The sequence below is a fragment of the Bos indicus x Bos taurus genome, chromosome 10, assembly GCF_003369695.1.
Source record: "Bos indicus x Bos taurus breed Angus x Brahman F1 hybrid chromosome 10, Bos_hybrid_MaternalHap_v2.0, whole genome shotgun sequence".
Taxonomy (NCBI): Eukaryota; Metazoa; Chordata; class Mammalia; order Artiodactyla; family Bovidae; genus Bos; species Bos indicus x Bos taurus.
The window spans coordinates 76,446,342-76,473,741 of NC_040085.1; the positions used below are offsets into that span (position 1 = coordinate 76,446,342).

The 27,400-nt window shown below is 36.7% G+C and overlaps 1 protein-coding gene across 6 annotated transcripts in view; it reads left to right on the top strand.

The window, feature by feature from the left end:
• The window catches only part of PCNX1 (pecanex 1), a 184,376-nt gene that overhangs the window by 113,748 nt on the left and 43,228 nt on the right, over window positions 1–27,400 (top strand). For all 6 annotated transcript variants that reach the window (XM_027552305.1, XM_027552307.1, XM_027552306.1 and 3 more), the window contains 10 exons: window positions 8,174–8,283; window positions 8,901–9,006; window positions 11,496–11,588; window positions 14,247–14,397; window positions 16,234–16,375; window positions 17,317–17,494; window positions 19,923–20,031; window positions 21,089–21,218; window positions 24,390–24,448; window positions 26,620–26,835. In XM_027552305.1, the coding sequence (XP_027408106.1) occupies window positions 8,174–8,283; window positions 8,901–9,006; window positions 11,496–11,588; window positions 14,247–14,397; window positions 16,234–16,375; window positions 17,317–17,494; window positions 19,923–20,031; window positions 21,089–21,218; window positions 24,390–24,448; window positions 26,620–26,835 (1,294 nt within the window). The remainder of the gene's footprint in view (window positions 1–8,173; window positions 8,284–8,900; window positions 9,007–11,495; window positions 11,589–14,246; window positions 14,398–16,233; window positions 16,376–17,316; window positions 17,495–19,922; window positions 20,032–21,088; window positions 21,219–24,389; window positions 24,449–26,619; window positions 26,836–27,400) is intronic.

Below are 27,400 nucleotides of genomic sequence, written 5' to 3' on the forward strand. Positions count from 1 at the left end.
TGAATATTAAGCAGTGAATGAAACAAAATCCAACAAAGGAAACTTCAGAGGTGGTACAACGTGAAAAAATTTTTATTTAATTTGGCATTTAATAGAGGATATTGGTGACTTGAGCAAAATAGCTTTTTTTGGTATTTTGGCTGAGGAAACTAATAGAAATTTAGGTTTGAATTGATATTAAGGAAACATGTTCTACTCTCTGTAGAATATAGTTGAGAAGCCTGTGTGCATGAGACAATTGTTTCCTGGGTTTTGTTTTCTAAGAAAGATCTGAGGCTTGATTGCATTTAAAAGGGGAGGTAGGAAATTGAGCAGAGAGGGAGATGCTTGATTGGTGGCCCAGAGAAGAACTAGAGGTAATGAATGAGATCCAAATCCAAGCTCTCCCAGGTACACCATCTAAACCATCTGGTATAAAAGTTTTCAGATCTGTGTTTGGAGAGTATGTTTTGGAAAATGGGTCATTATTTGGAAATTGCAGCCATAGAAGTTAACAGTGCAGTAAGTTTTCTAATTTTCCAAAAGCCAGTTTAACTGTAATTATGTAGAAAAGAACAGCAGTTGTAAAGCTGCCAACTAGTACCTTGTGTCCTAAGACAGGCAGGGAGATACATTTTTTTCCTTCTTTCTTGGCCATGGCATTTTATACCAGACTATTTTAGTTTTAGATGTCCCCCATTGTAATAGAATCAATGTGCAGATTTGGTTATGTAAATGAGTAAAGACTATATACAAAGATTTTATCATAGCAGTGTTTATAACAGCAAAAGCTGTAAATGACCCAATATTTGTCATTTGTGACTAGTTAAATTAATTATGGTATAGCCCCACAATAGAATACCATACGATCATGAAAATGAATAAAAATAGATTTTTATGTGCAAATGTGGATTTCTAAGATGTATTATTTTTCTTTTTTCCAAGCTGTATTGACATGTAGTTGACAAATAAAAATTAAGATATTTAAAGTGTACATGATGATGATTTGATATACATATAAATTGTGAAAGAACTCCCCCATTAAGTTAACACATTTATCACCTCACATATTTACTTTTTTAATTTTTTTTGGTAAGAATGTTTAAGTTTACTCTCTTAGCAAATTTCAGTTCTACAATACAGTGTTATCAGCTATAGTCACTGTGTTACTTACTAGCTTCTCAGACCTTATTCATCTTTTAAAAAATTTTTAAAGCTTATTATTTTAATTTTTTATTAAGGTATAATTGACAAATAACATTATATTAGTTTCAATATTTATGTATATTGCAAAATGAGCACCACTATAAATCTTAATTAATATGTATCTCCGTGTGTTAGTTGCTCAGTCATGTCCAACTCTTTGCAATTGCATGGAATGTAGCCCATCAGGCTCCTCTGTCCATGGAATTCTCCAGGCAAGAATACTAGAGTGGGTTGCCATTTCCTTCTACAGGGGATCTTCCCAACCCAGGGATTGAACCTGGGTCTCCTGCGTTGCAGGCAGATTCTTTACTTTCTGAGCCACCAGGGAAGGGCACTATAGATAATCACAAATATTTTTTCTTACGGTGAGAACCTTTAAGATCCTGTCCTCTTAGTAACTTTCACATGTGCAGTGCAGCACCATTAACTCTATCACTGCGCTGCATTACCCTTTCAGTACTTAATCATCTTAAAACGGGAAGTCTGTGCCTTTTGACCCGGTTTATCCACTTTGCCCACAGCTCACCTAAATTCTGTCTTACAGCTGTTTGTGCTCTTTTACCAACCTTTCCCTGTTTCCCCTACCTCCCAGTCCCTGACAAGCACCTTTCTATTCTCTGCTTCTATGAGTTTAATTTTTTTTTCCCCTTTTTAAGATTCCACATATAAATGTTAAGATGCAGTATTTGTGAATCTCTTTGTGGCTTATTTCACCTAGTACATTGCCCTCCAGTTTCATTCATGTTGTTGCAGTTGACAAGATTTCCTTTTTTTTAGGTTGAGTAATATTCCTCTGTGTGTATGTGTGTGTGTGTGAATACAAAGGAAAGCAATATGCCAAAAAATAAATGTTCCCTTTGTGCCTTTATTTAAAAACACACCCAATAACTTATATATACATAGAGCATTTATGGAAGAATACACAAGAAATTGATCATAGAAGTTACTTTTGGACAGTTAGATTCATTGAGGAACATTATTGCATATCTTTCAGTTCAGTTCAGTCGCTTAGTCGTGTCCGACTCTTTGCGACCCCGTGAATCACAGCACACCAGGCCTCCCTGTCCATCACCAACTCCCGGAGTTCACTCAGACTCACGTCCATCGAGTCGATGATGCCATCCAGCCATCTCATGCTCTGTCATCCCCTTCTCCTCCTGCCCCCAATCCCTCCCAGCATCAGAGTCTTTTCCAATGAGTCAACTCTTCTCATGAGGTGGCCAAAGTACTGGAGTTTCAGCTTTAGCATCATTCCTTCCAAAGAAATCCCAGGGCTGATCTCCTTCAGAATGGACTGGTTGGATCTCCTTGCAGTCCAAGGGACTCTCAAGAGTCTTCTCCAACACCACAGTTCAAAAGCATCAATTCTTCAGCGCTCAGCCTTCTTCACAGTCCAACTCTCACATCCATACATGACCACTGGAAACACCATACCCTTGACTAGACGGACCTTTGTTGGCAAAGTAATGTTTCTGCTTTTGAATATGCTATCTAGGTTGGTCATAACTTTCCTTCCAAGGAGTAAGGGTCTTTTAATTTCATGGCTGCAGTCACCATCTGTAGTAATTTTGGAGCCCAGAAAAATAAAGTCTGACACTGTTTCCCCATCTATTTGCCATGAAGTGATGGGACCAGATGCCATGATCTTCGTTTTCTGAATGTTGAACTTTAAGCCAACTTTTTCACTCTCCTCTTTGACTTTCATCAAAAGGCTTTTTAGTTCCTCTTCACTTTCTGCCATAAGGGTGGTGTCATCTGCATATCTGAGGTTATTGATATTTCTCCCGGCCATCTTGATTCCAGCTGTGCTTCTTCAAGCCCAGCATTTCTCATGATGTACTCTGCATATAAGTTAAATAAGCAGGGTGACAATATACAGCCTTGACGTATTCCTTTTCCTATTTGGAACCAGTCTGTTGTTCCATGTCCAGTTCTAACTGTTGCTTCCTGACCTGCATACAAATTCCTCAAGAGGCAGGTCAGGTGGTCTGGTATTCCCATCTCTTTCAGAATTTTCCACAGTTTGTGGTGATCCACACAGTCAAGGCTTTGGCATAGTCAATAAAGCAGAAATAGATGTTTTTCTGGAACTCTCTTACTTTTTCGATGATCCAGCAGATGTTGGCAGTTTGATCTCTGGTTCCTCTGCGTTTTCTAAAACCAGCTTGAACATCTGGAAGTTCATGGTTCACGTATTGCTGAAGCCTGGCTTGGAGAATTCTGAGCATTACTTTACTAGCGTGTGAGATGAGTGCAATTGTGCGGTAGTTTGAGCATTCTTCGGCATTGCCTTTCTTGGGAATTGGAATGAAAACTTACCTTTTCCAGTCCTGTGGCCACTGCTGAGTTTTCCAAATTTGCTGGCATATTGAGTGCAACACTTTCACAGCATCATCTTTCAGGATTTGAAATAGCTCAACTGGAATCTATCACCTCCACTAGCTTTGTTCATAGTGATGCTTTCTAAGGCCCACTTGACCTCACATTCCAGGATATCTGGCTCTAGGTGAGTGATCACACCATCGTGATTATCTGGGAATATAATCATATCTTTAGGAATGGTTTAATTTTTTTTTTAATTTTTTTAATCTATTCACTAATATAGACATTTATTAGATTGATACAAAAGTAATTGTGGTTTTGGACCATGGATTTTAAATCATTATAAATAGACTTGACCACATCTTTATTAATCAGAATAGGAACCACTACAATCTACACATTTTTGCCAATGAGAAATAAGTTTGTTTATTCCTGTAGTGTAAAAACCCATGCTTCAGGATTTGATGAACTCGTGGAAAGCATTTTCTGCCTCCTGCTGTTTGTGGAAGTGATTTCTTGCAAAAAGTTGTGGAGATGCTTGAAGAAGTGGTAGTAGGTGAGAGGTCAGTTGAATATGGAGGATGAGGCAAAACTTTGTAGCCCATTTCATTCAACTTTTGAAGTTTGTTAGTGCAACGTGCAGTCAGGCATTGTCATGGAGAAGAATTGGGCCTCTTCTGTTGACCAGTGTGGGCTGCTGGCATTGCTGTTTTCAGTGCATCTTACCAATTTGCTGAGCATACTTCTCAGATATAATGGTTTCACCAGAATTCAGAAAGCTCTAGTGGATCAGATGGGCAGCAGACCACCAAACAGTAACACAGTGACCATGACCTTTTTTGGTCCAGGTTTGGCTTTGGAAAGTGCTTTGGAGCTTCTTCTCGGTCTAGCCACTGAACTAGTCATCACTGGTTGTTGTATAAAATCTACTTTTTGTCACACATACTAATCCAATCAAGAAATGTTTTGTTGTTATTGCATAGAATAAGAAAATATGACACTTCAAAACAGTAACTTTCAGTCAGCTCATGCGGCACCCACTTATCCAGCTTTTTCATCTTTCCAGTTTGCTTCAAATGCCAAACAACCATAGAATGCTTGACGTTGAGTTCTTCAGTAACTTTTCGTGTAGTTTTAAGAGGATCAGCTTCAGTGATCCTCTCAATTGGTTGTTGTCAAATTCCGATGGCCAACCATTACGCGTCTCATCTTCAAGGCTCTCATCTCCTTTGCAAAACTTCTTGAACCACCTCTGCACCCTGTACATCGGTTAGCAGTTTTTGGGCCAAATGCATTGATTGTTGTTGCAAATTGTCTCTGCTGCTTTACAACCCATTTAGAACTCAAATTAAAGAATTGCTCAAATTTACCTTTTATCTAGCAGCATTTCTAAAGTAAATATAAACAGCAGGTAATAAGTCATTAGCAAAAAACATAAGCAAGAAATGCACATTAAAATAATGTATAACATAATTTAAGAATGTGTTTAAGAACATATCCCAGTATCAATCAGCAAAGTTCAACAACGCAAACCATAATTACTTCTGCCCCAACCTAATGAACCATGAACTTCCAGATGTTCAGGCTGGTTTTAGAAAAGGCAGAGGAACCAGAGACCAAATTACCAACATCCGATGGATCATGGAAAAAGGAAGGGAGTTCCAGAAAAACATCTGTTTCTGCTTTATTGACTATGCCAAAGCCTTTGACTGTGTGGATCACAATAAACTGTGGGAAATTCTGAAAGAGATGGGAATACCAGACCACCTGACCTGCCTCTTGAGAAACCTGTATGCAGGTCAGGAAGAAACAGCTAGAACTGGACATGGACAAACAGACTGGTTCCAAATAGGAAAAGGAGTACATCAAGGCTGTATATTGTCTCCCTGCTTATTTAACTTCTATGCAGAGTACATCATGAGAAAAGCTGAGCTGGAAGAAGCACAAGCTGGAATCAAGATTGCCGGGAGAAATACCAGAAACCTCAGATATGCAGATGATACCACCCTTACAGCAGAAAGTGAAGAAGAACTAAAGAGCCTCTTGATGAAAGTGAAAGAGGACAGTGAAAAAGTTGGCTTGAAACTCAACATTCAGAAAACTAAGATCATGACATCTGGTCCCATCCCTTCATGGCAAATAGGCAAACAGTGGAAACGGTAGCTGACTTTATTTTTTGGGGCTCCAAAATCACTGCAGATGGTGACTGCAGCCATGAAATTAAAAAACGCTTACTCCTTGGAAGGAAAGTTATGACCAACCTAGACAGCATATTAAAAAGCAGAGACATTACTTTGCCAACAGAGGTCCGTCTAGTCAAGGGTATGGTGTTTCCAATGGTCATGTATGGATATGAGAGTTGGACTGTAAAGAAAGCTGAGTGCTGAAGAATTGATGCTTCTTCGGAGAGATCACTCCTGGCTGTTCATTGGAAAGACTGATGTTGAAGCTGAAACTCCAGTACTTTGGTCACCTGATGCAAAGAGCTGACTCATTTGAAAAGACCCTGACACTGGGAAAGATTGAGGGCAGGAGGAGAAGGGGACGACAGAGGATGAGATGATTGGATGGCATCACCGACTCAATGGACATGGGTTTGGGTAAACTCCAGGAGTTGGTGATGGACAGGGAGGCCTGGTGTGCTGTGGTTCATGGGGTCTCAAAGAGTCGGACATGACTGAGCGACTGAACTGAACACATCTATTAGAAATTCTGACTTCTGATTTTTTTGTTTACATTTTTTCCCTTGAATTTCAAAGCTCATTAAAAGTTAACAGTTTTCCTCTAAGACAACTTTATTACTTACTGTTACATACATACTTCTTACATCTTTACGTATTTTTAAAGAGATTGCTAGAATGTGGGCCATTGTTTACTGAAGTAACAGCATTTAGACCCAGTACAGCCTGTAGAACAAATGCAGCTTTTAATCTTTTAATCATCATATTTCATGATTCAAAATTATTAATCTAAATAACGTAAGTCATTTTGAGACCAATTTAAGGTTGCTTTTCTTTTGTCTGAGAGAAATAAATAGTGTCAAACGTTTGTTGAATAATACTTGTTTTGAAGCAGAATTTATACACAGTGAATCTTAAGTACATAGTTTGACAGGCTTTGACAAATCATGTACCTGTGTAATATACACCCCTAGTGAGATATAAAATAGTTTCTCACCATCAGAAGGTTCCCTCATGTTTGTTCCCAGTCACTTTTATTGTAGGTTTTGTACCCCTTTTTCCCTTCCTCAGAGTTATCACTTTCAGTTCTTTGAGCTGATTCTCATGGTGTTTGCCTCCGTATCTCTAAGTAACTAACTTATACTTCTTAAAATTTGTCAAGTTTTAGGCATTAGCCATGGACTGCACATTATGGAAGCTGTAGACTTACCTTTGTTTTGCCTCTCTCCCCACATTCCTATGAGACAGTCTTCCTTGTCTCCCTCATACACCTGATGTGTTTACGTTATCATCACTATGCTAATGCTGTTCTTACATACATTTCATTTTCTCCTCTATTTTGTTGCCTTATGTATTTATCTCTCTTTCATTCTGAAACTCTTCACATACTGTTTAATTTTATGCTCAGTAAATTCAAACATAAAAGGAAGTTCAGTTTTTGGTTCCACCAGTTAACTGGACATACTTAAACCATCTCTGCCTTAGTTTCTTCATGTATAAATTAGAGAGTAACAGTACATATCTCTGAGGATGATTGTAAGAATTTATAAATACTTACAGAGATCTGAGAAAGGAGCTTGATACAGAGTATGATATACATAATATGATGATGATGATTAGATTTTTATGTAGCCATTAAAGAAAAGGTCTCTGTTGTGGTGTGGAACAATTTCCAAGACTTTATTATTAAATGGGGGGGGAGCATGTTGCATAATAAACTACCATTTGATTGTGTAGTCCACCATTCTCCCCTCTTGAATCCCTAAAGACAAAGGTGCTTACCTCACAGGCCATACTTAAGAACTGTTAACTATTCCTTTCACCAGTGTTGTCTACTCTGTACCAGGTACCATGCTAGCAGACTCCAGAGATACTACAGTGAGCAAAGCAGACATGGCATATCCACATGTCTGCTTGACCTCAGAAGCTAGCTTTGTATTATTTATTTCTGGGAATATACAGCTATTCACTCAAGAAGCACTGAATGCCTAGTGCTCTAGGGAATATAATGGCATGTGAACAAAGGCATCCAGAAAGCAGCGTACCAAATGTCAGCAGTTTGTTTTGCCTTGAGTATTACATCATGTGTTGCCTCTTCCTGCTCCATTATTATGTATAATCAAAAGTTTGCGACAACAGGTTATTTTGTTTTTAAAAAAATAGGACATGGTTTACTATAAACTTAATATGACTTAAAATTTGACAGAAATTGATAGCAGCATGTATCAGAAACAAATGTGTCATTCCTAGCATATAGTAGAGCTTTAGTACCAAAAGCAACCTGATGATCATTTAGCAATTAGATTCTAGTTCATCAGAAAGTAATAATAAGTCTTATGGAATAAAATGCAATTGATAACATTACTGAAAAGGTTTTGTTTAATTCAGTTATCTTTCTCTCTTTGTCAAAATACTGACATAAAAGGATTATATGGTACATTGTGAATTAGAAACATATTGTTCTGTCAAACTTTTTTTTCCAACAGGATTCTTGGGATGGCCAGCATATTCCAGTGCTTTTCTCCATTTTTTGTGGCTTATTAGTGGCAGTATCCTATCATCTCAGCCGACAAAGCAGTGATCCATCTGTGCTTTTGTAAGTGATCACTTGTTATTGAATTAGAGAAATTTAAGTAAATTGGCATTTCTTTCTAATTTAACTCCCAAGATCTGTTTTTCCACTGCATTGTCAAAACACTGTTGACTTATCTATATTTGGTTTCAAAATATATTAACTTTGGGTCATTGTAATCACCAAGGCCTAGAGTATTTGTTAGTTTTTTGTCCTCCAAGATGTAACACTGTATTTTCATTAAAATATTCTTATTGTATGCTTATTTATGGCATCTTAAACTTTGTCATTTGTTAATTAGTAAATATGGGCTTTCCTGGTGGCTCAGACAGTAAAGAATCCACCTGCAATGCGGGAGACATGGGTTCAGTCCCTGGGTTGGGAAGATCCCCTGGAGAAGGGCATGGCAACCCACTTCAGTATTCTTGCCTGGAGAATCCCTGTCGACAGAGGAGTCTGGCGGGGGTAGTCCCTGGGGTCTCAGAGTCAGACATGATGACTGAGTGACTAAGCATGCATACACACGATGAGTAGATACAGTTGGATCACTTCGTTTTCTATTATATCATAAAGTTTATTTGTCGTTTGAAGTACTAGTTTATAGATTATGATTTTCTCTCTCTCTCTCTCTTAACATAAAGCTCTTTGGTGCAATCCAAGATTTTTCCAAAAACAGAAGAGAAAAATCCAGAAGACCCTTTGTCTGAAGTAAAAGATCCACTGCCTGAAAAACTTAGAAATTCTGTTGTAAGTTTTAACTTTTTAAGATCACCCCAAATAAATAAATTTTATACAGTTCATCATGTTGTATAATGAACATTTTAGGGGGCAACACAATTTTAGTAACTGGGAAAAATACATGTATATTGTTATTGTACATGGGTGGTTTTTATTTCAGATTTTCACATGTAAGAAAGGCGCATTCCTCAAAGTTTGTTTTGATGTAGAACAGTATGCTAAATATTCATTTTACTTAAGGTGAAGGAATACAGAGAAGAACTATACAAAAAAGATCTTCACGACCCAGATAATCACGATGGTGTGATCACTCACCTAGAGCCAGACATCCTGGAATATGAAGTCAAGTGGACCTTAGGAAGCATCACTACAAACAAAGCTAGTGGAGGTGATAGATTCCAGTTGAGCTATTTCAAATCCTGAAAGATGATGCTGTGAAAGTGTTGCACTCAATATGCCAGCAAATTTGGAAAACTTGGCAGTGGCCACAGAACTGAAAAAGGTCAATTTTCATTCGAATCCCAAAGAAAGGCAATGCCAAAGAACGCTCAAACTACTGCACAGTTGTACTCATCTCACACTCTAGTAAAGTAATGCTCAAAATTCTCCAAGCCAGGCTTCAGCAATACCTGAACCGTGAACTTCCAGATGTTCAAGCTCGTTTTAGAAAAGGCAGAGGAACCGGAGATCAAATTGCCAACATCCACTGGATCATCAAAAAAACAAGAGAGTTCCAGAAAAACATCTATTTCTGCTTTATTGACTATGCCAAAGCCTTTGACTGTGTGGATCACAATAAACTGTGGAAAATTCTGAAAGAGATGGGAATACCAGACCACCTGACCTCCCTCTTGGGAAATCTATATGCAGGTCAGGAAGCAACAGTTAGAACTGGACATGGAACAACAGACTGGTTCCAAATAGGAAAGGAATACGTCAAGGCTGTATATTGTCACCCTGCTTTTTTAACTTATATGCAGAGTACATCATGAGAAATGCTGGGCTGGAAGAAGCACAAGCTGGAATCAAGATTGCCGGGAGAAATATCAATAACCTCAGATATGCAGATGACACCACCCTTATGGCAGAAAGTGAAGAGGAACTAAAAAACCTCTTGATGAAAGTGAAAGAGGAGAGTGAAAAAGTTGGCTTCAAGCTCAACATTCAGAAAACAAAGATCATGGCATCTGGTCTCATCACTTCATGGGAAATAGATGGGGAAGCAGTGTCAGACTTTATTTTTTGGGCTCCAAAATCACTGCAGATGGTGACTGCAGCCATGAAATTAAAAGACGCTTACTTCTTGGGAGAAAAGTTATGATCAACCTAGACAGCATATTCAAAAGCAGAGACATTACTTTGCCAACAAAGGTCCGTCTAGTCAAGGCTATAGTTTTTCCAGTGGTCATGTATGGATGTGAGAGTTGGACTGTGAAGAAGGCTGAGGGCCGAAGAATTGATGCTTTTGAACTGTGGTGTTGGAGAAGACTCTTGAGAGTCCCTTGGACTGCAACGAAATCCAACCAGTCCATCCTAAGGGAGATCACTCCTGGGTGTTCATTAGAAGGACTGATGCTGAAGCTGAAACTCCCAATAGTTTGGCCACCTGATGCAAAGAGTTGACTCATTGGAAAAGACCCTAATGCTGGGAAGGATTGGGGGCAGGAGGAGAAGGGGACGACAGAGGATGAGATGGCTGGATGGCATCACCGACTTGATGGATATGGGTTTGGGTAGACTTTGGGAGTTGGTGATGGACAGGGAGGCCTGGTGTGCTGCAATTCGTGGGGTTGCAAAGAGTTGGGCACGACTGAGCTACTGAACTTAACTGACATTCACTGAACTTGAGCTGTTCACATAGTCTAAAAAATAGAAAACTTTAGAAAACTATAAAATTGCCTCAAGATATAATTTAAGCAATTTCTCCTAACTTTAGTTTTCATGTTAGCAAAGGACATTTCTTATTAACTATAGTAGGGTATTTCTGAATCTAGCTTAAAAGCATAAATCTGTGGTGATGATGACCATAGACATAAAGAAGTTTTTGGTTTTTACTGTAACTCCCAAAAGAATCAAAATTTATTAAGTAAAATAGGACATGTACATGCAATTTCAACATTTCAGAAAGCCAGTGAAAATATAACTTATCCAAAATGATATACCCTATAGAAAAACTTAAGGATCTCATTTCTTTTTCCCATGTAAAACTTACAGACGAATGAGGGAAAACCTTCATTCTAAAAGATTTTGTTATGATATATTTACTGTGTGTGGAAATAGTTAAGCTTGTTTAATTTCCTTAAACAATCCTTGGTACAGCATCGAACCAGGATAGGAGGTAAATAAAACTTATGGTAGTTAATTATTATGTGTAAGAAATACCTGGAAGTGCTACAGAATAGGATCAGTGAAAATTTATTTCTTAAACTTGGCCACTTGGGAGGAAAGATGTTGTTTAAATTTTTGTGTGATGCTTGATAAATTATTTTGTTCCACAGAGCGAGCGTCTACAGTCTGACCTAGTAGTGTGCATTGTAATCGGTGTGCTGTATTTTGCTATTCATGTAAGCACAGTGTTCACAGTATTGCAGGTAAGGAATCATTTTGTTCTTTTCACTGGGGGAAGATAACTGTTTGGATTCACTTCTGACTTGATCATAATGCTAAAATATATGACTTTGTTTGGTTTTAACAACAAATAACTTATTTTTCTCATGGTTTCTCATGGGTCATGACTCTGAGAGTTGCTTAGATGATCCCAGCTCAGTGTGTTACCCTAGTCATATGCAACTGTAGTCATCTGAGGCTGTGAGTAGGCCTCACTTCCTTGCTGACTGTTGGCTAGATAGCTTAGTTCCTCTCCGTGTGGTCCTCACCATGGGCTGCCGAAGTGTCCTCACTAGCTTCTTTGCCCCAAGGCTGGTGATCCTAGAGAGAGAAGGCCCAAGACCGGTGTCCCGATCTTTTATAACTGTTGTGGATGTGGCGTACCACCACGTCTTCCTTATCCATAGCTCACCCTGGGCAACCTGCTATAGTGCGGGAGAGGAATACAGGCAGGCATAAACATCAGGAAGGGAGGATCATGGGAACTGTTCTGGACTGACTTCTACAGTCTGCCTGCTTTCCTCCGTGACTGACATCCTTGTAAACTCCCCAGAGTCTCGTTCTGTTACAGCTGGAAGTCCAGAACCTCGTCCTGTAAATCGGGCCCGGGTGTGGGTGGTGCTCCCCAGATGGTGGTCCTGCAGGCCTGTGGCTGCCCTCCTCGGTGCTCTTCATTCTCTCGTGCAGACCCGCGTTTCTACATGTCGGCAGTTTGCCTGTTGTGCCCCTGCGCATAGTTTTCTTCATGTTTTTGTGCTTAGGGTACGTTGCATCTGTGGTCTAGTTTTCACCAGCTTTAGACAATTTTGGTCATTATTACTTTAAATGTTTTTTCCCTTTTTCTTCTGCTGTCCCTCCACCCACTCCCACTCGTGGACTCCAGTTACATAATCTTTGGCCTCTTGAATTGGTCCTACAGTTCACTTTTTTTTTTAATTCTGTTTTTCCCTCTGCATGTTTAATTGTGAATAGTTTCTATTGCTTTGTTATTAAGTTCACTAATCTTTTCTTCTGTAATGTTTAATCTACAGTTAATGCCATCCAGTGTATTTTTTAATCTCAGAATTAACAAGTTTCATCTTTCAAAGTTGGTTTCAGGTCTTTTTTATATCTCTCATGCCTCTGTTTACTTTTTTGAACTTAATGTAATTCCCTTCTATCTCTCTTAATGTCCATGTCTCATAATCCTAACTTCTGTGTTACTTATGGGTTGGTTTTGATTAACTGATTTTTTTTCCCCCATGAATCATAGTTTCCTGATTCCTTGCGTGCATGGTTGTTTTTGATTGGATGTCAAGCATTATGTTTTGCCTTGTGGGTACTGGATATTTTTTTATTTCTAGAAATATTCTTGAACTTTGTTTTTGGCCCTAAGTTCCTTGTAAACAGTTTGATCCTCTCAAATCTAACTTTTAAGATTGCTGAATTGGGACAGGGCTAGTCAGTCTAGGGCTAATATTCTGCCTACCTTTGAAGGCAACACCCTTTGGAATACTCTGCCTAGTGCTCTGGGAGTGTTGCATTTTTCCAGTCTGGCTTGGGAGAACAGGCACAGTAGTGCCTGCTGTGTGAGTTTGGCATGGTTCTTTCTCTGGCCACACATGGTCTATTCCCACACATGTGTGGCTCATTCCCCTGAATACTCGAGCTAGACCCTTTGCAGATCTTCCTCCATGCATTTCTCCATCCATGCAGTTTTCTGTTTAGAAAACTGTTTACTCTGATGAGCTCTAGTTGCCTTGCTATGCCCAGCCTCTAAGTTCCATTTCCTCCACTCAGGAGGTTGCAGGCTTACATGGGTTCCCCTCCCTGCAGTACAGTCTGAAAATTCTCTAAGGGCAGTAAGCTGGAGCAGGCCTGACACTGACCTCATCTGCTCTCTTTCTCTCAGGGTTCACTGTTTATTTCCTTATGTCTAATACATTGCAAAACATTGGTTCATGCATTTTATTGTATTTCATGTGGAATAAAGTAAGTCTCTTTTATTCCATTTGCCTGTAAACAAAGGTTGTATTATTTAATTTTAACATTTTTGCTTGTTTTCTTCTTTTCCAATTTGATCCATTAACTCCTGAGTACCTTGCAAACTGAGTGAGATCCTGTGAGTCTTCAGGGGTCAGATGCAGGCCTCTTTAGTTTCTAAATAATCAGTTTGAATATTTGAAGTGATGGTACTTTGTTTTTTTTGTAAATTTAGTCATACACAAGAACTCTCTTCCAAACTACATAAAGACACAACAAAAGAATACTATTTTAAGTTTGGGCCTGCTCTTCAAATTTACAATTATATTTAGCTAATGTCTTTTATCTCTGTTAGTAAAAATTGAATACATTGCTCTGCTAGTCACGTAGAACATTACTAGAGTAGGAAGTGGTACACCTCAGGCCATACTCTAGTTACATTGGCAGTGTGAGACACCAAAGTAGTTAACACATTTTAAAATATCTGTATTACATGACCAGCCACTAACTTTTATAGCTGTTTTAATCAGAAAATTACATAATATGGAAATGTTAACTGTAGACAAATGTTTAGTTCTCAGATGCTGTAAGTGACTAAAATTGAACTGACAAATTAGAAGTTCTTCTTTGAGTCATTTTCAAAATCACTTGTAATTTTTTCAACTTTATCCTTGCCTTAGCCTGCGCTCAAATATGTGTTGTACGCCCTGGTCGGCTTCGTGGGTTTTGTAACCCATTACGTGCTGCCTCAAGTTAGGAAGCAGCTGCCGTGGCACTGCTTCTCTCACCCTCTGCTCAAGACGGTGGAGTATAATCAGTATGAAGTTCGAAGTAAGTGGTTCATTAACACTTTTCCTTTCAATACTGTGGATTTTTTCTTTTACTTAGTGGACAGGCAGACAGTTAAATAAGTTTCATCAGGTAACACTTTGGTTTGTGTTTCTCAGCTCTTTGTCAGACCTTTTGCAGGATGCTTTCATTTCATTTGAAGTCTAATTGTCAGTGCTAACTTTCCACAGGATAAGACCTTGCTCTTTCCTCCTCTAAATTGTCCATCACAGACCTCTCATTGATGAATCCTTTGGGTATGTCTATGACTTCTCTTTCCAGCCCCACCTTTACCCTCAGTTCTTCCTTGCCATTTGCAGGCAACTCAATCCCCTGTAAGACTTCCATCTGACATATTTTTAACTCAGATCATAAAAGGAATAGGTTTCTGTTTCCACCAATGACACTGTGTCCTACCAGAGAGAGTTTTAAAAGTTGATCAAGAGAAAAGAGGTGGAAAGCACTTGTAATTGCTTTTTCTCATTCAGATAATTTAGGATAGAATATAAAATGACTAAAAAGAAGTAGAAGGCCAGTCCATTCCACAAGTGTTTTACTTGTTGCTATAAACCTTTACTTTCCATTATAAGTTATCAGTCTGGTTCATTGGCTCCATAACCTATAATGGCCTCTAATGTACTATACTTCCTCCTTTTAGAGAAATAATAAAAGTTAATATCTGTGTCATCATTGTTATATGCCATTGATTAAACAAGCCAGTGTTTAATGAATTAATATGGAGAGTGAATTTCTCAATTGTTCGGAGATAACTTCTGTAAAAAACTCGAAAGTGTTTGAAAGATTTCCATACCAAACTTGACTTTGCAATCTCAAAGCAAATTTCCCGAGCTTTTTAGCAGAATTGCTTAAGTCGTCATGGTACTGTGATCTTGAACATTGTTTTGATCCTGGAGAGATAATTAACCAAACAATAATGTGTAGATTGCAATAAAATGACACAAGACTAAAAGAATCTGTACTGGTCTGTTCTTACTGTAAGGAAAATAACTCATAATGATGTAAATATTTTTTATGGTTAATTATTGATTGCTTTCATATGTAAATGTTAGCAAGTACATCTGGTTTGTTTTAAAGAACAGTTTTCATTAAAGTTAACCATTGATCTTATAGTTTGTTTTCATCTTAACATTTAGTCCAAATTTTTTTCAATTTTGAAAAAACATTTTTCACTTATTAAGAGTGTTAGGCATTAGCAAAGTTGATTTTAACAGCTATAAAGAAAAATACCCATTAGAAAACTTCTTAAAGGCAGTTGACATTATTTTCAGATAGTTGGAGAACCTTATTTTAAATCTTTCAGTTTATCCTGGACACTTTCCCCAGTGACGTTAAATGTTCAAGTATTGGGAAAATGTTGCTGGTAATGAAAATGACACTTAATGAAGTGTGTGAATCCAAAACATACCATACTTTCAAAGCTCTTCTGATTTATATATTAAAGGTGTATGTGTGAGTGTAAGGATTTTTAAAACAGTTTAATGGATCATTTATTTCTTTTGGGTGAAAGGAACAGTTATCTTCAATAACCTTTTCTCCAAATGTTATAAGTGTAAATAAGAGAAAGTTATGGTTAAAAACTGAGGTTTCAAGAAGTAAAGCTTAAAATGAAATTCAGCTCATCTAAATTTAACATCTGAGTTGGAAAATTGAAATGTGGCTCAGAATTCATAAAATTGACAAATGACTGATGTATTGGATTTTTTGCATTGTTAATAGTAGAGCTGAATTTGAGTAGGAAGATTTTCCTTTCTTATGACATTGACAGACTGTTTTATGCATTAAAATGCATGTATACATGGTCTTCTTTTGCCTTGTTAGATGCAGCTACTGTGATGTGGTTTGAAAAACTTCATGTGTGGCTTCTTTTTGTGGAGAAGAATATCATCTATCCTTTGATTGTTCTCAATGAACTTAGTAGCAGTGCAGAGACAATTGCAAGTCCAAAAAAACTGGATACAGAGTAAGTATGATATTCCTCTTATCTAAGTTTGACTGGTGAGAACTGTCATAGCACTCTCTTCTCTTAGGTTATTGATCAAATATTGAATAATCATTGTCTCTTTGGTGCAAAGTACTGTGTGAAAAATTGAGGTGAAATTCAGTCTTTGAGTTCCCTTTTCTGAACATCTGTTTCTGCTCTAGACATATTACTACTCCAGGCATCTTATTGTCAACCTATATTTTATGAGATGACATTTATTAAATAAGGTTCATTTTACTGTTAGATGGTAAGTTTTGGAGATGATTATTTTTGTATACTATGTGAGTCAGACCATTTAGGTGGTCACTTGCCTGTACAGTCATCCTATAGGCCTACTAGGTACATGTTGTTGGGTAAGCATTAATATGATTTTTTTCCAGCATTGTTTCATGTTCATTTTTGTTGGGCTATAGTTGCTTTATAATGTTGTGTTAGTTTCTTGCTGTACAGCAAAATGAATCAGTCATACATATACATATATTGACTCTCTTTTAGATTTCCTTCCTATTTAGGTCACAACAGAGCTTTGAGTAGAGTTCCTTGTGCTGCATACTACACCCTCATTAATTACCTATTTTATACATAGTAGTATATATATTTCATTATTAATATGTTTTTATGTGCTAAATGCTATTAATGTTAAAGCAGTAGGAATACTGAGAACCTGGAGAACCAAATGTCAAAATTGCAATATTGTCACTTATTTGTGTGTGTGGGGGGGTTTTTTGTTACTTATTTTTTAAGCATGCTTATTTATATAAAGGATCAGAATCATGACATATTATTAAAAAGGAATGTTTGAAGTTTAAATTTGATATAATATTCTGAGCTTAGTAAATGAAATGGTAATTTTTCTGAAGTTCATAATTATCTAGAGTTTTCAGTTATTAGTTGATTAACGTTCTTTCTCTGTACTGTAGATTAGGTGCTTTAATGATCACCATTGCTGGTCTGAAGTTGCTGCGGTCCTCTTTTAGCAGTCCTACCTATCAGTATGTCACAGTCATCTTTACTGTGCTCTTTTTCAAAATCGACTATGAAGCTTTTTCAGAGACCATGCTCTTGGATCTCTTCTTCATGTCTATACTCTTCAACAAGGTAATATCTGAAGAAAACATTCTTGTCTGTAAAAAGTGTCTCCCTAAGTGGTATGCCATTTAGTGAGGATTATGCTTGCATTTCATTTGTTTCATTATCTTTTAAGTAATATCTTTCTTTGGTCAACCAGTTATTTAGAATTAGAATCCCTAAACAATACCAGTCAACTGTGACCCATAGAAGATACATTTCTTGCTATAGGTAGGAAGGTGAAATTAAATATATGGGAAAATTAAAGGAACTCTAATAAGTATATATTTTTGAATACATGGGATCTTCCAAAAGGGGGTGTGATTTTGGAGTTTAGAAATAGACGTGGTAACAATTGAACTGAGCTGTGGGCAGAGGAAATAACCTGATGCTGAGTGAAAATGGTAGAGACTGAGAGCAACGAACCCATGTGGGAACGATCAGACACTAGTTTATTTGCAGAATACTCTGAAGTTTACAGAATGCTTCTAAGATTTGTTTTCCACCCATCAGATAGGTGCTTTTAGTCCTACAGATGAGATGGTAAAACCTGCATCTTCTGCCTCCAAGAATCTTTTTGCTAAACCGTACTGCCTTTCTGAATGACTTCAGTTGTGCAGATTATTTGAAATTAAATAGAGTTTAGATTTTGTTTTAACACTGACCACATACAAAGGACTTTGACATATATTATCCCATTTGATAGGTAACAGAGAGCTGAAGCGTATGAGCAGCTACAAAACACAATGAAAGCCCAGTTTTAGAAAAGTTAGCCTGGTCAGCCACATTTGGGATGAATTGGGGAAGAGAGAACCTAAAGGTATGGAGAACAGCTTAAGAGATTGTGACAGTAATTTAGATTTGATAGAGATCTGGCCTAGCATGGGGACAGTGCAAATGAAAACCATTAATTGAGCAAGGTTTCAGTAGTAGTCAGTTTCTAGATACTGTACTATAGATCATGCTAAATAGCTTCTAAAATATTGCAGTATCATATTTGCTCAATTACTAATTCATTTACATTTGTATCACTTATTTCCTCTTTTAGTGAGCATGTTTAACCAAAGGAGGAAGCCAGAAAGTTAGTTTGAATTAAAAAAGCATGTGATTCCTCACAAACTTAATATTTAGATTGGAAATTGTATTGAATCTTCTTATACTGGTTGGAAAAAAGTGAAAGTTGCAGTAAAGTATAAACTAAACAATCCCTGAAATAGTCACTACACTTAACTCACATTAGTTTGCATTTTCTTAATACTTTCATTTGTGAGGCAGATTATTTTTGAGAGCAGAGCATGTTCCAGAACTATTCTAGATGCTTAGGCTACGTTGGTTAACAAAACAGAGAAAGGGTAAGGAGTTTGCATTTTATATGGCTACTTCATAGAACTTAATAGTCATACTAAGTAGTATTGAATATTTATTTTAAGATACCATTGTAAGATATACCATCAATTTAATAATATTTCAAGGAAACAATTACTCTGAATATGAAAATGGTTTCACCAGCCACTTTCCATGTCCTTTTTCTTTAATATTACAGTCAGATTTGAGTACAGTCTGTATTTAGAGATGGAGGAGTGTTCTGAGTCACTGTTTTTAAGCAGTTGTAATGGTTTCTGATAAGTCTTCCCGTCATCCTGATCGCATTAGTGCAGAGGATTGTCAGCACAATTTTGAGTCATGGCAGAGAATGCAGGGGTTCATCTGCATTTTCTGATTGGTTGAGGTTGTGATTTCTTTTTTAACTTAGAAATTAAACAAGTTCATTTGTAAATCAGCTAAATAATTTAAATTTGAGGTGTTTGGTGCCTGAATCATGGCATTGAGTAAGTCAGAACCTCTTGCTTTTGAGATTCTGTAATCTGTTCTAAGAATGGGCTCTTGTGTTGCCTAGCATGCAGAGGCAACCTTAGGCAAAGGCAATAATTGTGTTTCAGTGTTGAAGACATATTCAACAGCAAAACAGATCCTAATTTAAATAAGATGGAAATGTACATTATGTTTCCATTGGCAGTAATAGTTCTGATTATGAACAGATGCCTGATACACACTAATAAAATTCTTAGGCAAATAGGCAGTGACAACTGTATTACATCTTATCCCCTTCCTGGCTGCTTTCAAATTCCTTTTGACATTGCCTTTAAAACATGCTCAGTTCCCAAAGCACCAAAATTTGAGGGAAATGTATTAGAATAAAAATACGTATTTATTGCGTAAGTTTTACAGACATCTATATTTCCTACCTTTTTTTTTTTGTTTGTAGTTGTAATATAACCAGTAGAGAGCATAGAATAAAAAATAATAATAATCCATAAGTCAGTTAACCATCTTTACTTAAAAACATGTGTGGTGTTTTGGCAGGGTCATTTCATTTCAAAATCATTTTAGAAGTTTTTCATTTTCTATTTTAAAAGTCTGATAAAAAGCTTTTTGCTGTTTTTTTTTCCTCCTACAGCTTTGGGAACTCCTTTATAAGTTGCAGTTTGTGTATACTTATATTGCCCCATGGCAGATTACTTGGGGTTCTGCTTTCCATGCTTTCGCTCAGCCTTTTGCAGTGCCCCGTATCCTTCTAATAAAAATTTTATAAGAAAGGGCAGTCATATCCTTGATGAGAATGTTGGTTTGTAGGCATAACTTTTCCCAGGCATAGAATATAGGGTACATGCATGCGTGCTAAGTCACTTCAGTCATGTCTGACTCATTGTGACTCTATGGACTGTAGCCCACCATGCTCCTCCGTCCAAGGGATTCTCTAGGCAAGAACATTGGAGTGGGTTGCCATGCCCTCCTCCAGGGGATCTTCCCTACCCAGGGATCAAATCCATGTCTCTTACGTCTCCTGCATTAACAGGCAGGTTCTTTACCACTAGAGCCACCTGGGAAGCCCAGAATATAGGTTACTGTATGATAAATTATCAGAAACTCATAATCCTTTGAACCCACACCTGTACCGATTTTGATTGTTTACTTTGTATTAATGTTTGTGGTCCACAGATTATCTGAGCATGAGGACAGTATTAAAGTTTAATAATTAAGTGATGCTGATTAAAAATTTTATGTTTAATATATGTGAGTATTAAAATCTACGAATTTTCAATACATATAAAATATGTTTAAAGATACATATAAATGAATGAGGGTTCAAAACATTTTCCATAATGATAGGATTATAATTAAACTTTTATGTTCAAAATTTTCTGTTCTCATCTTAAATGTACATTCTAAGTAAGCATAAAAGTTAATGACCATGTATGTGTTGATATGCACACTTTCTGTATCTTTAAATTTTAGTTTTTATCATCTAGAAGTTTAAAACCAAGCATGGTTTGGGTATATCTACCCAAGTGGTACGTGGAATTTTACCAAACACAAGTTAGCAAATATTTATTTGGCTCCTTTCACAGCATCATGCTGGGCTGTACATTCCTGGCTATGTCTTTTTACTTCTACCCCTCATACTGCCCACTGTATGAAGGGACACTTTCTTCTGTATTCCTCTGATGAACCTCATCTTTCTAACTGCTGTAACTGTGGTATGTTTATGAGAGAGGTGAATGTGTGCATGTGTGTGTGTAATAACCAGATAAATGTTAAGATCCTTAACCAGTTTCCCCATAGATTCAGCCATGTTGTTTGTTCAGGCTGCCGTGTCAGCCTTCTTTTCTACTCCACTGAACCCCTTTTTGGGAAGTGCAATATTCATCACATCATATGTTCGGCCTGTGAAATTCTGGGAGAGAGACTATAAGTGAGTAAAGACAAATCTTTGAAAGCCAATTTTTATCTTTTTTTTTTTTCTAGGAAAAGCTATTGACAACATTATTGTAAATTTTTCTTGGTTAATCAGTTTTTGTATTGAAATATTTGAAATTTTATGAATACTCTTAAAGTTCCAAAATTGTATAAAATTGGAAGAATCAGTCAATTTTCTTTTTTTTTTCTCCTAAGATTTTAAAACATAGTTCTAGTTACATATATTCATTTTCTGTTTGCTTTTAATGTTATTTCTTAGAATTGTTTCACATTATTCTTACTCTGAAACTTTATGCTACACAATGTTACTTCATTATAGCAGTCATAATTAGTTATCTCGTAGTTTTCTAAGAAAGGTGTTTTTAGAGCTAAACGTTTTCTAGATTATTTGTAGTTTTTCATGAGGACAGACTTTTAAATGACCATCTTTGTACATAAAGTGTTTTCTGCATTGAAGCTTAGTTCCTTAGATGAGATGTTTAATATGATGCCTAGAAACTATCTTCGTATATAATCTTTGCAAATTTTTTTCTTTTTTAATATATGAAAATATCTAAAGGAGAAATACTGAATCATGGAGCTTAAACTTTATAAAGACTTATGATATATATTAATGTATTGATTCAGAAAGAGTTTGTACAAATGTATAACTTAGCTGGCCAGCTCCATGACTGCATTTCTCTCCACACTGTCACACATTGGGACATATAATAGGTGAAAATGGTAATCTTGACTTTTGAACAATGAGCTAGCTTATAGGTGTGAAACTTCTTCTCTGGTCTTTTACCTAAAACCACACATAATGTTTCCCTTTTTGGTGAATTTCAGTGTTTATTTATGTCTTTGTTTTCTTTTGGGCCAACTTAACTTTAGTTCAGAATAACTTCCGTGGCAGCAGTTATTAAACTTTTTTGATCTCAGAACCCCTTCACATAAAATCTTAAGATTATTGAAGTCTCCAAAGAGTTCTTGTTGCAGATATTTTATCTACTACACCCCTCAGTGGTGGCTCAGTGGTAAAGAAGCTGCCTGCCCGTGCAGGAGACGAGATGTGGATTCGATCCCTGGGTCAGGAAGATCCCCTGGAGGAGGGCATGGCAGTCCACTCCAGTATTCTTGCCATGGACAGAGGAGCCTGGCAGGCTACATACTGTCCATGGAGTCGCAAAGAGTCCGACATGATTGAAGCAACTTAGCACAAACATACACGCACAGATACTGTACAACGTGCTGCGTGTGCTGTGCTTAGTCAGTCATGTCTGACTCTTTGCAGCCCTTTAGACTGTAGCCAGCCAGTCTCCTCCATCCATGTGATTTTTCAAGCAAGAATACTGCAGTGGATTGCCATTTCCTTCTCCTGAGGATCTTCTTGACCCAGGGATTGAACCCATGTCTTCTGTGTTTCCTGCATTGCAGGCTAAGTCCTTACCCACTGAGCCATCAGGGAAGCCCAGTACAAATCAAAACTCAGAATTTTAAATGTTTATTAATATAAAGATAACAATAAACTCATTACATGTTAATATAAATGACATTTTTCTAATGAAGAATAACTATTTCCCATTCCACACCAAAAAAATCAGAAGAATGTCATTGTTTTCTTAGTTTTGTAAATCTCTTTAATGTCTGGCTTAATAAAAGACAGCTGGATGCTCTTACTTGCTTCTGCATTCAATCTGTTGTTGCAATATGTTGTTCTGGTTCAAGTATATAGAGTAAATCTGGCCCCATACAGACATATAGTTTGAAAAGAAAGTATTTTAATATCCTTTTTTAGATAATTGTGGGTATTCTTCTTTGATCCTTTGACAAATGGTAGTTTCCTAATGATTAGTGGAAATGTGGAATCTAAAACTATATCAGTGAATTTTGGGAACTGTATTACATCAAAAGTCACTGATATGTCTTATAGTGTGAATGGGTCTTTTACCCATGCATATGCTTATAACATCTTTATTTATCATTTGGAAAATACTAGTTCAGTAAGTAATGTATTTATTCCAGATTTTGACCTATTTCGTTATACAATATTATATATATATATATTTATATCACCACCAATCTCAAAAGTACTGAAGTATTGGGAAGTTATCAAGCACATAGTGGTAAATGAAAGTTTTCTAAAATTCTAATATTTACTTGAAATCTTAAATTTTTATTATTGGCAACAGGTATAATTATCAGTTATTTTCCTTGAAATGTCAGACTCTCTTTCTTCACTTGAGAAATGTCTGTCAGATACTCAAGTCTGAATAGTCGTAGTTTATTCAAGTGAAAATGGTGATCCATGGGGAAAAAAGCTAGTGCAGTCTGCAAGTCACGTAGCTGCTCAAGTGCTTTCTGTTCAGATAGTCATCCTATTTCAGAATGCAGCAGAAATGCTTTATGTGTATCGTGTGTGTATTGTATCACACACGATATTAAAAAGACCTGTACTGAGGGACTGCAGTTTAATAAAATGAATATTTTTGTTGCTTCATTAAGGACATTTTTAAGGGAAACTGAATTTTTATTTGTTTTTTCTTGTGCATAGGTAGCAGTGAAAAATAGTACAGTTTGGTGCCACTGCCTTGATTCATGTTAAAGCATCAGTAGTCTTATCCACCATTGTTTTTGCACCATCAGCGCAGTTGTCAACACAGTGGGGAAAAAAACAAAGCAAATACCAGTTCAGTACTATTATGAAAATGGTTTTGATTTGGAAAACTCCCTGAAAAGATCTTGAGTCTCATGCTCCAGGTTCTGGAGACCACATTTTGGAAACCACTATTTTAATGAACATTGTCCCATGGACATTAATATTTCCTTTACAAGGAATGTTTCATGCACTGAGTATTTTTAGGAACTGTACAGTATACATTTTTTCAACCTAATCAAAATTTTTTACATTAAACTCATCACTGTATTTCTATACACTGTTCAGTTAAAAATCAGCTAAGAAAAAAATATGTGTTTATATATGATAGAGGTAGAAGAGTAAAAAATAAATCCTGACCCTAAAATTGTTCTATTGGAGAACTTTATCAATATGTTACTAAACAGATTTTTCTCATTTTCATAAAGTAATATTTATTGCATCTGTATTGTATAGTTTTCTCACTTTTAATTATTAGGCTTCTTTAATATAAAAAAGCATACTAAAGATGTTTTGTTTTGCCCTTTTCAGCACAAAACGAGTGGATCATTCAAATACCAGATTAGCGTCCCAGCTTGATAGAAATCCAGGTAATAGCCCTATTTTTGAGTAAAGAAGCAAGTCTAAGGAATTTGTTATATTTGTACTTCACTGTCAACTTGCTGGGAATCCTCTGTGGCATCCAGAGGTCATTTTTTTATTAACTAAATATCCTTTGCTTTGTTTTACTTCAGCAAAGTACATGTGAACTAGAGTATCTAAAATTTATATACTCATCTTTTATAAAATGCATTTTGAGAATGCTGATAAGCATAAAAACTGCCATTCAAAGGTTTTTCTTACATAGGTTAAAAAAGTAGAGCACGGTGAAAGTAAAACTGCTGAGGGGTATTGAAGAGTATGCAGTCTGAACTTTACTTATTAATATGTTTGCTTCTCTGCCTCCCCAGATGTTTAGATAAGTGTTAATGTAATTTCATTTAGCTTATTGTATACAGAGAGGTCCTCTATAGGAGCCAAATAGCCACTCAAGGTAAGACTTCATTGGGTGAGATTTTGCTGGTCTCATTACATGACTGAGCGACTGAACAGACAGATCATTACCATTATCTAAACTTTGGGCCTATGGGCCTACCTATTACCTATATTCTGGCACAGAAAGAGTGAGTCTCATTGCCCCAGCCATAAAAGATTAATGTATCAACTGGAATATCAGTGTATTAATCTACTAAAAGAAATATGGCTCCCCATAGACTGGAATATTTGTTTTCATTGACTCACAGATTACTCAAGTACTCTGCTTGAGAAACTAAATTATAGTTATCAGATTGATTCATAATTATAAAATTGGATTAAGGAGGACTACTTATTTGGTATTAATGACTGTTTATCATGTTCTGGTGGGTGAAACAGCTGTCTCAACTCCGATATGTCCTTGGAAGGGGCTTGGAATGTTGCCTTCCTGCATATCACAGAGACCAATGTCTGGAAGTAATATGCACACTTTCATAATGAGCAGACAGAGCATCAGATATAACTGTTTTATTGAAGCTTGAGCCTAAGCTTTCCTTTTTATTTTGTTATTTAGTTAAGCTGAGTTTAAAATAAGCATTTAGCTTAGTATATATTGCCATTCTTTAGTTCTATACTTTGGGCACCCATTTATAGATTATTGCTTTGGATGCACTACTTTTGAAGACAGTCATTTATTGGGTGATGTTTTATCATAATTTTTTTTCTTAAAGGATGACTAATGAATTTTTCTGATTCCTTGTTGCTGTTACTATATATATGGTTTATTTCTGTTAAACTAATATTAGACATCTCAATATACAGTTGTTTTTTGTTTTGTTTTTAAGTGACCAGCTTTTTGTTTTGGACTGTCTTGTTTGTCCAAATCTCATATCACTGATGGGAGGCCATCTATGGGGTCGCACAGAGTCGGACACAACTGAAGCGACTTAGCAGCCTCAGCAGCATATTACTTAACTCCCTTCTTTTACCATTGTTGGGCTTCCCTGAAAGCTCAGTTGGCTAAGAATTCGCCTGCATTGCAGGAGACCTGGGTTCGATCCCTGGATTGGGAAGATCCCCTGGAGAAGGGATAGGCTACCCACTCCAGTATTCTTGGGCTTCCCTTGTGGCTCAGCTGATAAAGAATACGCCTGCCATGCGGGAGACCTGGGTTCGATCCCTGGGTTTGGAAGATCCCCTGGAGAAGGGAAAGGCTACCCACTCTAGTACTCTGAGGCCTAGTACTCTGGCCTAGAGAATTCCATGGGTTGCAGAGTTGGACATGACTGAGAAACTTTCATTTTATCAAAATAGTTTGATAAAAGTTAGTTTATCAAAATGAAACTTTTTATCTTGTTGTGGTTTTAAATTGCTTTTATCTTTATCATTTCTCTTACATGGTTTTAATTATAAAGTTAATTGAGCAATGATAGAAAAGATCATGGTCTGCTAAAGAGGCGGAAATGACCTTAGATCTTATCTAAGATCTTATCTAATCCAATTCTTGCATTTTATGAATGGGAACCAGAGATTTAGAGAGGTTATGTGACTTCTAACTCTGAGAAATTTTCCCATTGTCCTTTGTTTCATTTTTCTGTAGAAAGTCTAAGGATATCTAAATATTGTCCTCCTTGTTAAATATAGATATAACCCTAACTGGAAATTAGTTCTAATACTTTTAATAATCTTATTTGTAGATATAAAGGGGACTTAAAATAATTTAACATTTTTTAATCCCTTCTTATAGGATCAGATGACAACAATCTGAATTCCATCTTTTATGAGCATTTAACCCGATCCCTACAACACAGTCTATGTGGTGACTTGCTCCTAGGACGGTGGGGAAACTATAGTACTGGGGACTGTTTCATTCTCGCATCTGACTACCTCAATGCGTTAGTCCACCTTATAGAGATTGGAAATGGGCTGGTGACTTTCCAGCTGCGAGGACTTGAATTCAGAGGTAAGGTATTAACCTTTAATTTCTATAACGTACTCCTGTGACATCTAAGTTTTATGTGTTTACATCTCCAATAGAAAGTTATAAGATCTTTAGCCTTTGGAATTGTGGAAGGAGAGAAGCTATTAAAGAGTAATTACTAGTTTTTTTCCAAATTTCACATTCAGAGAAGAACAATTTTTTGCAATATGCTTGGTATGTAAAGGTAGTATCTATAGTGTATAATACACTTGTTTTCCTGGTGATAGTGAATTTCTGTTCTGTGCTTGCCCTCTTGTTTGTCTCTCTGTGATTAGCGCATACATTTATTAGAGGCAGAGATTAGCTGAGTTACTTTCATGTGGTTGCCATGCCATTGTCTGCAACAGTTTTTTTTAATTGAGATGAAGTTCACATAACATCAATTTTAAAGTGAACAAATCAGTGGCATTTAAGTGCATTCATGATATTGCACAACCACCACCTCTGTCTAGTTCCAAAGCATTTTCATCATCCCCAAATAAAAGCTCACATCCATTAAGCAGTGATTCCCTCTTCCCCCGCCAGCCCTCAACAAATTTGTATACTG